Genomic DNA, 13,333 nt, shown 5'->3' on the forward strand with positions numbered 1-13,333 from the left:
TTGACCCAAGTTGTACAAAACGCAACCATTACTTTTATGTTGCAGGGCATAAAATTATAACATATGATAATTTATCAGCAAGCAATCTACCTATTCTGTAAAGAAGAATCTGTCACATAAGGTGATTAGGATGGCTGAAGTTAATCTTCAGTGGGTGAAATACTTTCTCTAAAGCTGGTTCCATCGTAGTTTTCCTTTATGATAATATGATATCTTTCTTTGTTTTCCAAGATCTAGTCCTCTGCTCTGTGGTTTTCCTCTGTAGGATGAATGCCAGTTCCTATGGGAGTCTAAGACTTTGTGTTAAAGTAAATGTAACTTTTATGCTGAGGTTGTGATTGCCTGCAGATGTGATGTTAACAGCTCACATATGTTGGCTGCATGGTAAATTCCTACTATTTCTTTTCCGTTAATTCTGCCTATTGTCAGTCCATTAGTTCTAAGGATACATAAAAATGAGCCATAAAAATTATGAGAATAAAAAGGTTCTAAAATTCCTTTAACTGCGTAATGACAAAGCTTTTCTCCCTCTCCAACCATCTTTTTTCCAGCTACATGATGTCAGTGACTCTGATTTCTTAACTGACGCTGAGACCATATGCGATGCTGTCTGCCTGGTATACGATGTCAGTAACCCCAAGTCCTTTGAGTATTGTGCCAGGATTTTTAAGGTTTGTATATACGAACCTTTACATTTATATATCTTTTCCACTGACAAAATATCTAGTGTCAGTTACTGGCCCAATACACAAGTTCTGCTGTTTAAAAGACATTTCACTTACGACTTCTGGTTATTCATACAAAGCTAATGTTTACTTGTCTATATAAGATATCCTGCTTCTAGAAAGGCCTGACTTCGGTGTAGTGAATATATCTTAATGCTGCTGCAAACAATTCAACTCAGGCTGTTCCAGGTTGAATGTATCTTATACTGTTTCTTTCACTTTTTTCTTTACATTTGCAGCAGCACTTCATGGATAGCAGAATACCATGCTTAGTGGTAGCTGCAAAGTCTGACTTGCACGAAGTTAGACAGGAATATAGTATTTCTCCTGCTGAATTCTGCAAAAAACACAAAATGCCTCCACCTCAAGCCTTTACTTGCAATACTGTTGATGTGCCGAGTAAGGATGTATTTGTTAAACTGACAACTATGGCAATGTATCCGTAAGTACTTGAACCATTGTATTTTTCATATTGCATGGGTCACGCACAGTACCACTGCATGTCATTGTTAGCCATGAGGATGGAACGGCCTCACTGAGATTTAGCAACAGAGAGACCTGAGTGACTTGGGGAGAATATTCAGATTATTTCGAATTGAGGAAGTTGGTATGTATCCAGCATGTGTTGGATGTCAGCTATTGTTGCTAAGGTATTTTGTAAAGAATACACATGCAGCTCCTGTTGCAAATTCCAATGAATATATAGGGTTGTGTCCTGTCTTTACTGTGGATGCATAACACAGTATGTCAATATTAATATCTTGTGAATAAGTTGTACTGTAATCCTTATTAATAACTCAACTTGATAGTTGATTACACGTAATCACACTCTTTAGTGAACAACGGTTCCCCCAATGCACTGCTTGAAGCTTTCTTTTATTTTCGGGGTGTTTATTACTATGCTTCAGTTCATTAATCTAATAGTTCTTATATTTTTTAATAAAATTTCTGTATAAACACCTTCTGGGCTTCAGATAGAAGATACTTAAGTTCATGTTCTTCTTCACTACACATCTCACTGTTGCTAAGCTCACTTTGCCTCTCTTTTTTTGGTGGGTGGAGCTTTTAATATGGTGTTGAACTACATAAATATTACAGCAGATGGAGTCTAGTATGACAGCTGACATTTGCTTTAAACAGAACTAATGTCACTTTCACCCAAAATAATAGGATTTAAAAAAAAAAAAACAAAAAAAAACATTTGAAACTGAATTCATTGAATTAGATTTGTAAAGCTTTTGTTTTGTTTTTGTTCTCTTGTATTTATTTTGTAGCACTGGAATACTGGGAAAGCACTAAAGTGTAGCACTGACCAAATGTCTTGTCATATCAATATTCCTGCTTCTCCCTTAGTTTTCAAGCATGTGTGTTCGTTAGGGTGGGAAAAGTAGAGGTAACTGTCACTTTGTAAAGTGTGCATTCAAAGTGGTAGAAAACGTGGCTTACTTTTCTTTGAAAAAGGGGTGTTATCTATTGCTGTGCAGACATACTCGGAAGCCTTTAGATGCTTTCCGTACAAAAAATAAATTCAGAAAACATTTTCATTCATGTTTGTGCTTTGCTATTAAGAACTGTGTGTGGTGGTAATCCCAAAATGTCCAAGATGTAGAACATCTAACCTTGAAATTCTGCACAGCTGTAGTTGTACCCTTGCTTCCCAGTGTATTTTTTTTTCTCCTCTCCTTACTCATTCAAATGTACCTTTTATTCCTAAATCTCTCTTGGTTGTGGCACAGTCCTAATGTGCACCTGATTTTATGAGCAAGATTTCAACTCCTGTCCTTCTGTGTGTTTTCGCAGCCATGCCCGGTTACGCTGTATGTGCGCCTGCAACAGGTGTACATTTTGCATCTGTCAGAACTTCCTCAACTCAGACTTGCTGCAATCTGTAAAGAACAAACTCTTCACTGCAGTTCTTAACAGGTCCTTAACTTTATTTACTAGGTACCAGGTGTGCTTTTAAAATAAAGGTTTTTTTGAAAAAGCAATTGGTAACCTTATATACTGCAGATTTTTCCCTCCATATCCACTAAATAGGCAGATACTTACTTTAACAATTGCCATAGAATTGTCAAACTTTGTTTAACTTGAAGGTACTTTTGGTCTCTCTAGCATAGTCCAGTGATTTCTTTGAAACATTACCAATTTGGTAGTTGATTCAGGCACTTAGTGATTGCAAAAATACTGTGGAGGAATTAGGACTGTGTTTTTAGGGAACTGGTAATGGACATTAAGTAGTGTCCATAAATCTGTGTAATATGTCTCACTTGAGACATTATAGTTTTATTTAGTATTGATTAGAGGTAGTGCCTCTTAGATACCAGTTACACAAATATTTTCATAAAGGCACAGCTTGACTTACAGAAGCATCATATAACATATTACATGTTTGTAACTGCTAGTTTGATATTTGGGAATTCATAGAATTTCTGTGTGCGTGTGTGTGTGTTATGCTTGGTTTACACAAAGAGTGGGCATTTTGTGTAAAATATCTAGAGCTTTTAACATCCAGTTCCTCTCTGAAGAGAAGGCAACACGTAAGAATTGGTAGACGGTAAAACATTTGCATTTGCAATTGGTAAAGAGAGAGAACTTGTTTTCAGCATTGAAAACCGTGCTATAGCTTGTCTTGTATGTACTGCAGGCAATTTTTGACACACCTGATTTACTAACACCTCAGCACTTCTCATCTCACCCCAGCAAATGGGAGTTCAAACCGAACAATTTTTATAGTGCAGTGGTTTCATCGTTTATAGTCTTCTTGGAGGCTTATATGATAAATGTGATTCTCGGAGGCAACTATGATAAATGTGTTTATTTGAAGGCCATGGTTACAATATCCTGACGTGTTCCTGGTCCGTGTGTGTTACTACTTTTTACTCTTTCCAGATGTAGCTGCTCCAAATAAGAGTGGCTGTCCCCTTTAAACGCTAGTTACATGCATATAGGAAGCCAACTGATATACCCACCTACAGTATTGAGCATCTTTGTGAAATACCGCTTTAATCCAAGATAAAAGTGTTAACCACAGGGTGAGAGTTCAGAGAAGGGCGAAAAACTCATTCGCTTAGGAAAAAAAAAACTGTGAATATGAGACTGTTCATGCTGCATCTCTTCTATAGCAGTCATCCCTTAGACAAAAATCCCTTGAAACAGCAATCTCTTTGCATATTGTCGCTCTAAAACTTCATTCAGAAGTCACTACTAGAGAATCCCAGCTCTTCATTACTGAGGCTGAAATCACCTCTGTAGCACATCCTCCTTTTTTGTAATGGTGATGGGTTGCTATGTTTTTTTTGAGTCCTGCATTAGACATTGCACTTCATTCCTCTGAAATACTGTCAGGGACTGGAGGTATTGAAATGTTTTTCTGAGAGGTCTCGGAATGCTGTCATTCCACACCTTGTCACTAGATAGCATGGAATAAAGATAGGAAACTACTGCTGACTAAAAAAGTCCATAACTCAAGGAAAGGAGAATTCCGTATAGACTTTTCCACTGACCCTACAGAAAGGAAAAATTATTTGCTAGAATCTTTGTCTGTAGTAATTCAGTTAGTCAGTAGTGTTTTGTTGCAAGTTTCCAGCATGCTCACTTCATCTCACCAGCTCTCTTCCTAGATAGCTCTTCAAGAGTGTTATAACTGTAGACTTAAGAGGGTAGAGATGGTTTTCGTGTTTAAAAAATGTTAGCTCCTTAGATGTGTTTTTAATCTACTGATTTGTGATTAGATCAGAGAAAGCATTTGAATCAAGAAAGATTTTCTGAAGTAGTTAGTTTATATAACTTTTCTGTTTTGCCTTTACAGGTGCTTACCATTAGGTCAGGTAGTTGGCCAAAAGTTAGATAACTGATGGGTAAAGGAGGTTTCTCAAGAGTACTTCTTCTCCTGATCCCTTCCTGTTCTGAAGCTTTAGCCAGTAGGTGAACTGAAATTTTTCAGATTGGACTGTTCCTGTATTATCTGTTGATGAGAAATGCTTAAACACTGCTTCCAAGGCAAAATATAATATCACATTTGAATATTCCCACCTTAGTAATTAAAGGAAGAACATTGCCTCTATGCAACTGAAAAACCTATTTGTGCCCACCTTCAGTTTCTCTTCTACCAAAAAACTTCAGAGACTCTCCTCGGGGTTTGTAGGCTATCGGAAAGGCAAGTTCAACAAACGGGGAAGTTCAGTTTGGACATGTTTATTGTGCAGGAACAGGATTGTTGGTTTGAACTACCCAGGATCACGCTTTATTGGCTCTTTGAGGAAGAAGGCACTGCATTCAAAGCACTGCACATGCATGTATGAAACTTGTTGCTATTCTGTAGCATTTTTGTATTTTTATTTTGTTTTTCCTTTAGATGTTCATTTGTATTTGTCTGGCTGGCACTTAATTTCTTTTTACTACATTGTTTTACCTCTTTTTAAAAGCAAGATTTCTGCTTATGTCATTCTAACCCGTTCTTTAATGATGAGCCTGGATTTTTGGCTTTTTTTTGATTACAGAGCATCAATTTAAGAGTGCTTTTCTACTTTCTTGCTTTTAAATCATTCATTTGTTGCCTTTTGCTTGTATAGTAGTTGCGTTTTTCTGTCAGCTAAATTCATTTCAAAGTAAAACAATTCTGATGCATGAGAATTGTGGTGTTCAGTGAAGGGAGGCTTCTCAGAGCATGTTTTTCTTCCATCTAAAGTTTTTAAATATTGTGGAATAGAATTGAACTCTACTTGCATATAAAACATGGTTGTTTCAGGAATTATTTGTAAGATTACTTTTTTTTTCTATGAAAACCTTCCTTCTGTGAGATTGAAGTTAAGACCATAGTTTCATTTTCCTCTAACAATGGGAAAGCTTTAAGAGTATAACCCAGGATTTATTTTTCACTATGTGCAGAGTACGCAGGTTATTTGTCAAAACTAGAGTATATTGCGATTAAATCTAATTGCAGAAATCTACCCCTATGCTTAGGTGTCCCCAAAATTAGGACAGTATTTTACTTACCTATTTTCCTCTTTCTCTAAACTGTTTAATGCCCCATACTGAGCAGAAGTTTTCAAAGCTGCATCCTCTGATTTCTTTCCAAATAGAATATATCGAATTGGCATTTTATGAGGTGTTTTTTTAGTTTTTGTAGATAATAAGATGCACTTGGAGCTTTTCATGTTTTAGATAACTAATGCATGGGGGGAAATTCTAACTGCTGGAGTTGTTTTGCATCCTAGGAAAACATGTGCCTGAAGGGAAGCTGCAGCAGCTTGCACATGTTATGCGACGTTTTTGGAATTCAGTCGCTTATATTTTATTGTTAGAACCTATTGCCTGCCAGAGCAGGCTGCTGCTGCTTGCTGCCTGCCATTAGCTTGCTTATAATTTTGGTGTGAGTAGCCGTGTGACAAGCCTGTTGGCCTCACCAGTGCGCTTTTAAAGTGCTTTTATAGTTAGTACAGGAATGGTTTTGAACTTTTATAGTTAAGGCTAAACCTTCACAGGCTTGGGATTCTTCTGCTGCTGACAGGGGAAAAGAGTCAGTATTGGCCCATAACTCAGCAATTCTGTGTGTGTAACCATGACAGGGCATGCTCAGTTAACCTCTTAACAAGTGCATGTTGCAAACTTCTTGTGAGTTGTTAAAGCCTCTTAAAAGAAAGACTGTACAGATTTCAAAGACCTTATTCAACAAGTGACAAGTTACTTGACTTACTTTTAAGGGTAGGTTGAATAAAAATCTGTCTTTTCTTCCAAAATGTGCATTAAAATCTGAAGTTAATGCCAAAGGCAAAACCGCTAGACTTTCTTATATATGTGAAACTAATTGTATGATTAAATATACACACCATTTTATCTGGGAAGTTTGAAAGCTAGCTATTATTACTAACAAGCAAGAGCTTCAAATACAGCTTCATTTATGGAGTCCTAACTGCTACTCCGTGTGTGTATGTGTGCACATCCATACATATGTTTTACCCTTGGAGACAATAATTTTTCTATTTCAGAGTTACTCTCTTACTAGCAGGGCAACAATAATTTTACCACGGGTGAAAATTAGTTTCATAAACAGAACTACACTGAAGTAAAATTTTAACATTATTTATTGAAGAGGTAGAATTTTTCAGTATGTATTGAGAAATGTTTTTCTTCGTTATGCCACTTTCATGTCAAAGAACCTGTGCTGGAAACAAACATTGATCCTTTTTTATTATTTCAGACAGATTTTTTTTTTTCCTTTAGTGGTATCTAAACATTATTAGGGATCGAAGTTGCAAAAGTGGAATTTATGACAGCATAAGGAATGTTTAAGGAAGAAAAATTGGAATTTTTCTCAAAGGTATAAAGGCATTAGACAGCCATAGTGTTCTGAACTTCAGTAAGTATTTTTAGACTTCGGATTTTTGGGCTGAGATGTTCGGAGGGCCCTAAGTGTTTCTTATTCAAGTCAGTAGATTTCCTTGAGGTTGTAAGACTTGCCTTGATTTAGTTCCTTTATTTAAATGAGAGAGTCTGTTACAATTAGGCTTAGAAAAGGGATCAGAATCAATTTACTCTCCCTTTAAACATGAAAAGAAGATTTTATCATGACTGAGAACATATTAATTGTTTTTAAAAGGATGAAGTCTGCTCGGGAATTTTCTTGCATACCATTCAATATGGACTTGTGAAAAAGTCAAAACAAGGCAAGTTATAGATAGGAATCAGAATATCTAGATGTGAGAGATAGTGCTTTATGAGGCAATGCGAAAGCATTCATTTGCAATTTAAACAGTGATTTGCACTTTTAAAGAGATGCTTTTTGAATTATACAAATAGTTGGGCATTTGAGTTAACCAAATTGAACTTGAGAGTTGTTAGTTATACAAATACTCACCCAGCAGAGCTTGTCACGTAATCTATTAAAATCGTGTTACATACACGTGATTTATTTTACATACACAGGTTTTATAATGTACATATCTGAAGACAAGGGATTTACAGTCTTTGACTAAATAAACCACCACATGTAGTGATAAAATAGAGTCTTTAATTGAATTATTAACAGTAATGACATCGTGTCAGTGTTAGGGCTGATGTGTTGGAGTCATTCCAGTGTGTTTAGCAGAGGTACTTTAGCTCATGCATATGATGCAGGAGTATTGCAGGGTCCTGTGGACTCATGAAAACTGAGGTTTTGGGGATGGAATGGGAAGAGATTCAGTTTCTTAAGCAGCTTTTTTGTCCTTAAAGCAATGGCATTTAGCCACACAAAATCATCTATCTTACCTAACTGAAGTACAAACTTCATTTATTTCTGGTTTTCCCCAAGCACTAAGTCTTTAACAACTGCACAAGAACGAGGGGCTAGATGGCTAAAAATGATAAAATTCTCTGGGCTTTGTCATTTGAGCGTATTTGAGACATTTGCTGTTGTTGAGCCATGCTATGAACTGCAAACTGTGCATGTGTGTAAAAAGGTTAAGACCCTACATAGATGAGTTGGGGGCCATGCTGTTAGCAGACGAGGAGAGCAGTATTATGCAGCAGGTGCACGCCGTCAACTTTGTAGAAGATTCCATCTTCATGGAGTCATCTCTTGGTCCACGTTTACTTGAAGACAGGTAACAGCAGCCAAACTAAGGTGGCCTTGCCATTGCCTTTTCCCTTTCTTCCCCTCAGCAAACCACTTGATGTCTAGTTTGCAGAGAGTTTGTCAAAACTAGCTGTAGAAGAACTAATGCTTGCAGGAATTCATGAACTTTATCTGTTCCATAACCCAGCAAGATATTCTTAAATAAGATTAGGATTTTTTTAGAGACCAGCTGTGTTTCGCTGTTTGTGCACCAACGAGCATGTTCTTCAGCATGTGGTTTTACAGTACACTGATTATCTATATGGCTTATATTACTCCTGCAAATGTCTACTAAGGAATATCCTAAACTGGTTTCGTGTATTTTGATAGCAAGTAACAATTCCTGCATTATTAAACAGCTGTATGCTATAGCTCTGCAGTTCGCACTATATGAACTCTCTTGTGCACCGTCTGTGCTCAGGATCTCTGTGTGCTCCTTGTACTTAGTACTTTGCAGCTTTCACCGAGTAACTCATGATGACTAATACAGGCTAAAATACGTAGGCTAGTGAAGTTCTGTTGTAAGTTCTATATTAAACAAAAGCAAACAAACAGAAAACCTTTACTATTGTCTAGGAACTTCTTGTGCTTTGAATTATGGCATTTATGATAACTTGTTTTAAAGGGTAGCTCCTGCTTTCTGGTAAGCTGTCATACTTGAGACTACTTTGGAGGATGGCTAGCCGTGTTTAACTGAGCATGCTCACAAACTTCATGCAATATTTGGGAGAGTTGGGTCATTGGCTGTATCTACGGTTATGCAAGATGTGGCTTTTTGTGTCATACAGTCACTTCATACTGTTGTTACATCATGTCTTCTTCTGTTGATGCCATCGTCACTGCTTGTTTCACTAGCACTTTTTCTTAGCTTTCAGCTTGGTATTGGATGACTGTTTCTATTGCTGTTATTGTGATTGTACTGGGAAGAAAGGGATTTACAAACAGTCCTTCTTTTGATTCTAGCTTTTGGAAAAATATTACTTGCTACTTGTCAGTAAACTTTTTTTGGGGGAGAAGTATAAGTAGATATTCAACAGGGCTGGAAAGTTTTTCATGGAAAACCAGAAATATACAAACTCAGCACTTTAAAAAAAGTATTTTGCTGGACAGTTGTCCTCACTTTGGGTTATTAATTATTTGCTAGCTATTTTTGTTTTTCCTTTTCTGAATGCTTGCTGGTACTCTCAAAGAAGACACACTGCCCTCCCCACGTTCGTGACTAATGAGCTGCTCCTGCCTTTCTCATCAGCTGTGTGAGCTCTCTGACTTCAGTGAGATCTACTAACGTGATCAGGGTTGCAGGTCAAATCCTAAGCTTTTAAGAAAAGTAAAATGACTGTTTAAGTACTTGTAAGGCTGAATTGTAAGCTGCCTGTGACAAGTGTAGTGATGAATTTCCAAAAGCTGAGTAGTTTAGCACAAGTTGTCTGATATTCCTGTCATGGAATTAACCTGTTTTTTTGTGTGTGTGTGTTAAATTTTAGGCATGTGACACAAGCGGACCTCAAGAGCTCTACGTTTTGGCTCCGAGCAAGTTTTGGTGCTACTGTCTTTGCAGTTTTGGGTTTTGCTATGTACAAAGCATTATTAAAGCAACGGTGATCTAAGAAGCAGCACATCTGGCCCTACCAAATAAAAAAAAAAAACAAACAAACAAAAAACTTTTGTGTACATTCTGAATGCTTTAAATTCTGCTAGAAATATTTATATATGCAGAGTTACTTTATTAATATTTGTAATTCATGCATAAGATTATTTTAAATTATAGCTCTAACTACAGTATTGCATAATGTGTGGAAAAAAAGAATAGCATCTTAACAGCCAGCTACAATGGCTTAACTTGTGAGGCCAAAAGGGAATTTGTTGTAAATAACCTGTACATATTAAAGCAGTAAGATTGCTTCCCAAAAAGCTATTCAAAATACTGTTTGAAGATGTTTCACCATGGTGACATACTAGTGTATAGTTGAAATTCATTTTCAATAGAGTGGGTTCAACTCAAGGATCATACTTGTTCAAGGATTGCTTATTTATTTCACATTCATCTGAACTGACTTAATCTTTTTTGACTGTAAGCTATACCAGGCAGAATTCATGATTTTCATTCTTACCTATTCTTTTTAACTGATGAACAAGTTTCCCCACTAACTATATTTCAAGAAAAAAGTCACTGTCGCTGTCCTGGCCTATGATTTTGTATGTTACATGACCAGTGACATATTTAGCAGTCTGATTTTTCTTTTAAAAGGAAAAACATAAACTTCAGAAACTGACAGATCAACTTCATATGCTGTGTGTAATTCGTGTTTTTCATTTTCCACTCTGTTGTGTTTTATAACCCTTATGAATCAGATGAGCAAATTTGTATATTATAAATGTTTATAATTCCAAAAGTGTTGCTGTTTAATTTCTTACATCTGTCAATCATACCTGTTGAAAGCTGTGTATAAGATAAAACTAAAATAGTACACAGTGCCTATTCTACTGTAGTATATTAGTTGCATGGATCACAGTGCATTCTGTAACTGGCTAGAATTATCTATAGACACAGCTTTTTTAATGATCAAGTAAATCAAACATTAATTCCTCATGACAAACCTATTTTTCCATTGCTGGCCTTTTCAGGTATTTCAATAAAATTACTGTGTACTGTGCTTGTCTTTTTCTTGTGGTTGTTTTTTTTTTTTTCTTCCCTTTCCCTGCCCTGAAAGGTGGTCTTTATACAACCTTGTCTTCATCCCAGAGAATACTGACACTGCCGTCAGTTGTTGGAGTTTAAATGTACAGCTGTGTATTTTCTTTGATTTGTCTTAAGACTGTGCTGCCTCCATTAGAGATTTACTTCTGATGTTTATCAGAAGTAAAAATTCTAACTTAGTAGATCTTAATGCTGCTGCTGCTTATTTTGCCCCCCGCAATGCACTTCTGAAAGGGTATTTCAGGACTTAATTTCACACAAATTTATCTCAGACTGCTAATGTAGTGATGCAAAAGTGCCTTTTGGGAGATTGACGGCCTTGCAGCCCTGCCTGGTGTGTCTCCGAGGGCAGAGTTCTGGGCAGGGTCTGCTATTTTAAACCAGTCTGTGGCTGTTGGCTCCAAAACTTCTGAATATCTGATACCACGTGCTGGATTTACAGTTGTGATTCCCACTCACCTTCTGTGTGTACCCTCTTATAGAAGTCTCTGAAGTATATTAAGGACACAGCTCATCATCTGTGCAAAGTACGGGAGTGCTGTCACTGCTGTTCAACGAGCGCCTTGTGTGTTATCGTGCTGTTTGCGAACCTTTTTGTATGAAGCCCGTTGATGTATTTTTCTGTGGGGAGACTGGTGCGGAGGCTGCTGACCTCTGTGGGACAGTCGGCCTGGGATGAGCCACGCGTGCCTCGGCCGTGGCTCCGTGTGCTGGTCGAGACCTTCCACGCATCAGCTGCCTGTCTGGTGCTTTTTGGGCTGAGCTAATAGAATTTGTTTCCTGCAAAGGGCTGCCGTTAGGCGTGTAAGATCGGCGCCACTTTAGGAAAGCGTGTTCGTTGTTTGGTGAATATTTTCGTGTTAATTAAGCACGCTCGGCACCCGAGCAGCATCGTGAGAGACGCGCTTCTATGGAAACGCCACAACCGCACCTGCGGCTCCGGGGCTGTCCCGCGGCGGGCGGGCAGCAGGAGCCGCCAGGGGGCGCGCTGCCGCCGAGCTGACAGGGCCGCGGCTCCGCCCGGCGCCGGGCTGAGGACACGCGGGGGCACCGGCGGGGAACGGCTCCGTCAGGTCCGCCGGCCCCCGGAGAGCGGCGGGGAGGGCCGCGGTGGGCTCCCGGGGCCGCCCCTGAGGAATAGGCGGGTCCGGCCGGCCCCGCTGAGGCGGGCGGTGCCGCGAGGGAGAGGGCCGGCCCTGCCCCGCGGTAGGGCCCTGCCCTTCCTCACGGCGAGGCCTCCCGGGGCCGGGAGAGAACAGGAGAGATCGCTACGTACTCCTGTGAAGCCAGGCCTTCTCCAGCGCTCTAGGGAATTTGCTTAGACTGAAAGCTGGGAAGAGAACCCCAGCCCCGGTATCCCACCCTGCTGCGGCTGGTGTTCTCTGTGAAAACCCACGTCGCTGTGCTGCTTGGGTGAGAGGTACGGTGTTCGCTGTATCATCGGCCAAGAGCTCCTGGATCCTGTGAGGATTATAGTCACTGTGAGGGGAAAGCATTCTACTCATGGAGTGTTCTACTCATGGAGAGCATAAAGAAGAAAGTCCAAAAGGTTGAGCTGTTGCTGTTGAATGCAGCCTAATCAACTCTTCACTCACTCGCGCTCTCTTAACGGTGATTTGGTTTCTTTCCTCTGATCCTGCCAGTTTCCTAGCAATTCCTTCCAGTGCGTTTTCCAAAACCAGACTACATCTCCTCTTCCCGTTCAGCCTGATGTGTGAATCGCCTGACCATGGTATACAGTCACTGAGAGGACAAAGATCTCGATTCATCTTCCTTGGAGACACATCCTTCGCCCCTCAGCTTTGACCTCCTGTCTGAAAGCTTGTCAGTTCAGGATTAATTGTAAGCATGATTTGATTTTATGTTGGAAATTAACCTTGAGTTACTAATTGGTCTCCATTTCAAACAATTCTTTTAATTTAGAATGAACATACCAATGTGTGCTGTGATCCCATCCAGTGACAGTTAAAAAGGAGCAGACACATCTTAAATACTGTAGGGCTGACCTGATAGGAGAGCTCCCTCTTAAGACAACCACCCAGCTATAACCAAAAAAACAATTAGAACTAGCTGCAACCTAAATAACAGCTACTGGGGCGGAAGAGAGATGCAGGTGGAAAGCCTAGAGTGTACTTTTTCAGTGCTGGACTTGAAAAAGTTCTAAGTATAACATGGGGAGTAAGGAGGGGCAGGAGGATAGTCTTTTAAGGCAGGTTAGAAATCAGAGAAGAGATTGGACTTTATTTTTTCCCACTATTTCTTCTCTTCAGAAGGAAAAGTATCCATGGATCTGGGAGAAGCCAAAAGGCAGCACAT

General features: G+C 39.1%; 1 protein-coding gene across 7 annotated transcripts in view; it reads left to right on the top strand.

Annotated features, from left to right (window-relative positions):
- The window catches only part of RHOT1 (ras homolog family member T1), a 28,614-nt gene extending 17,641 nt beyond the window's left edge, over nt 1–10,973 (top strand). For 3 of the 7 annotated variants that reach the window (XM_063351893.1, XM_063351895.1, XM_063351899.1), the window contains 4 exons: nt 552–671; nt 965–1,167; nt 2,526–2,648; nt 4,931–8,302. In XM_063351893.1, the coding sequence (XP_063207963.1) occupies nt 552–671; nt 965–1,167; nt 2,526–2,648; nt 4,931–5,237 (753 nt within the window). In that variant the 3' untranslated portion in view covers nt 5,238–8,302. Of the gene's footprint in view, nt 1–551; nt 672–964; nt 1,168–2,525; nt 2,649–4,930; nt 8,309–9,803 lie in introns of those variants that run through there. The other 4 variants (XM_063351896.1, XM_063351894.1, XM_063351897.1 and 1 more) reach the window with 4 other exon arrangements.
- The last annotated feature ends 2,360 nt before the right edge of the window (nt 10,974–13,333 follow it).

The sequence above is a fragment of the Chroicocephalus ridibundus genome, chromosome 14 (assembly GCF_963924245.1).
Source record: "Chroicocephalus ridibundus chromosome 14, bChrRid1.1, whole genome shotgun sequence".
NCBI lineage: Eukaryota > Metazoa > Chordata > Aves > Charadriiformes > Laridae > Chroicocephalus > Chroicocephalus ridibundus.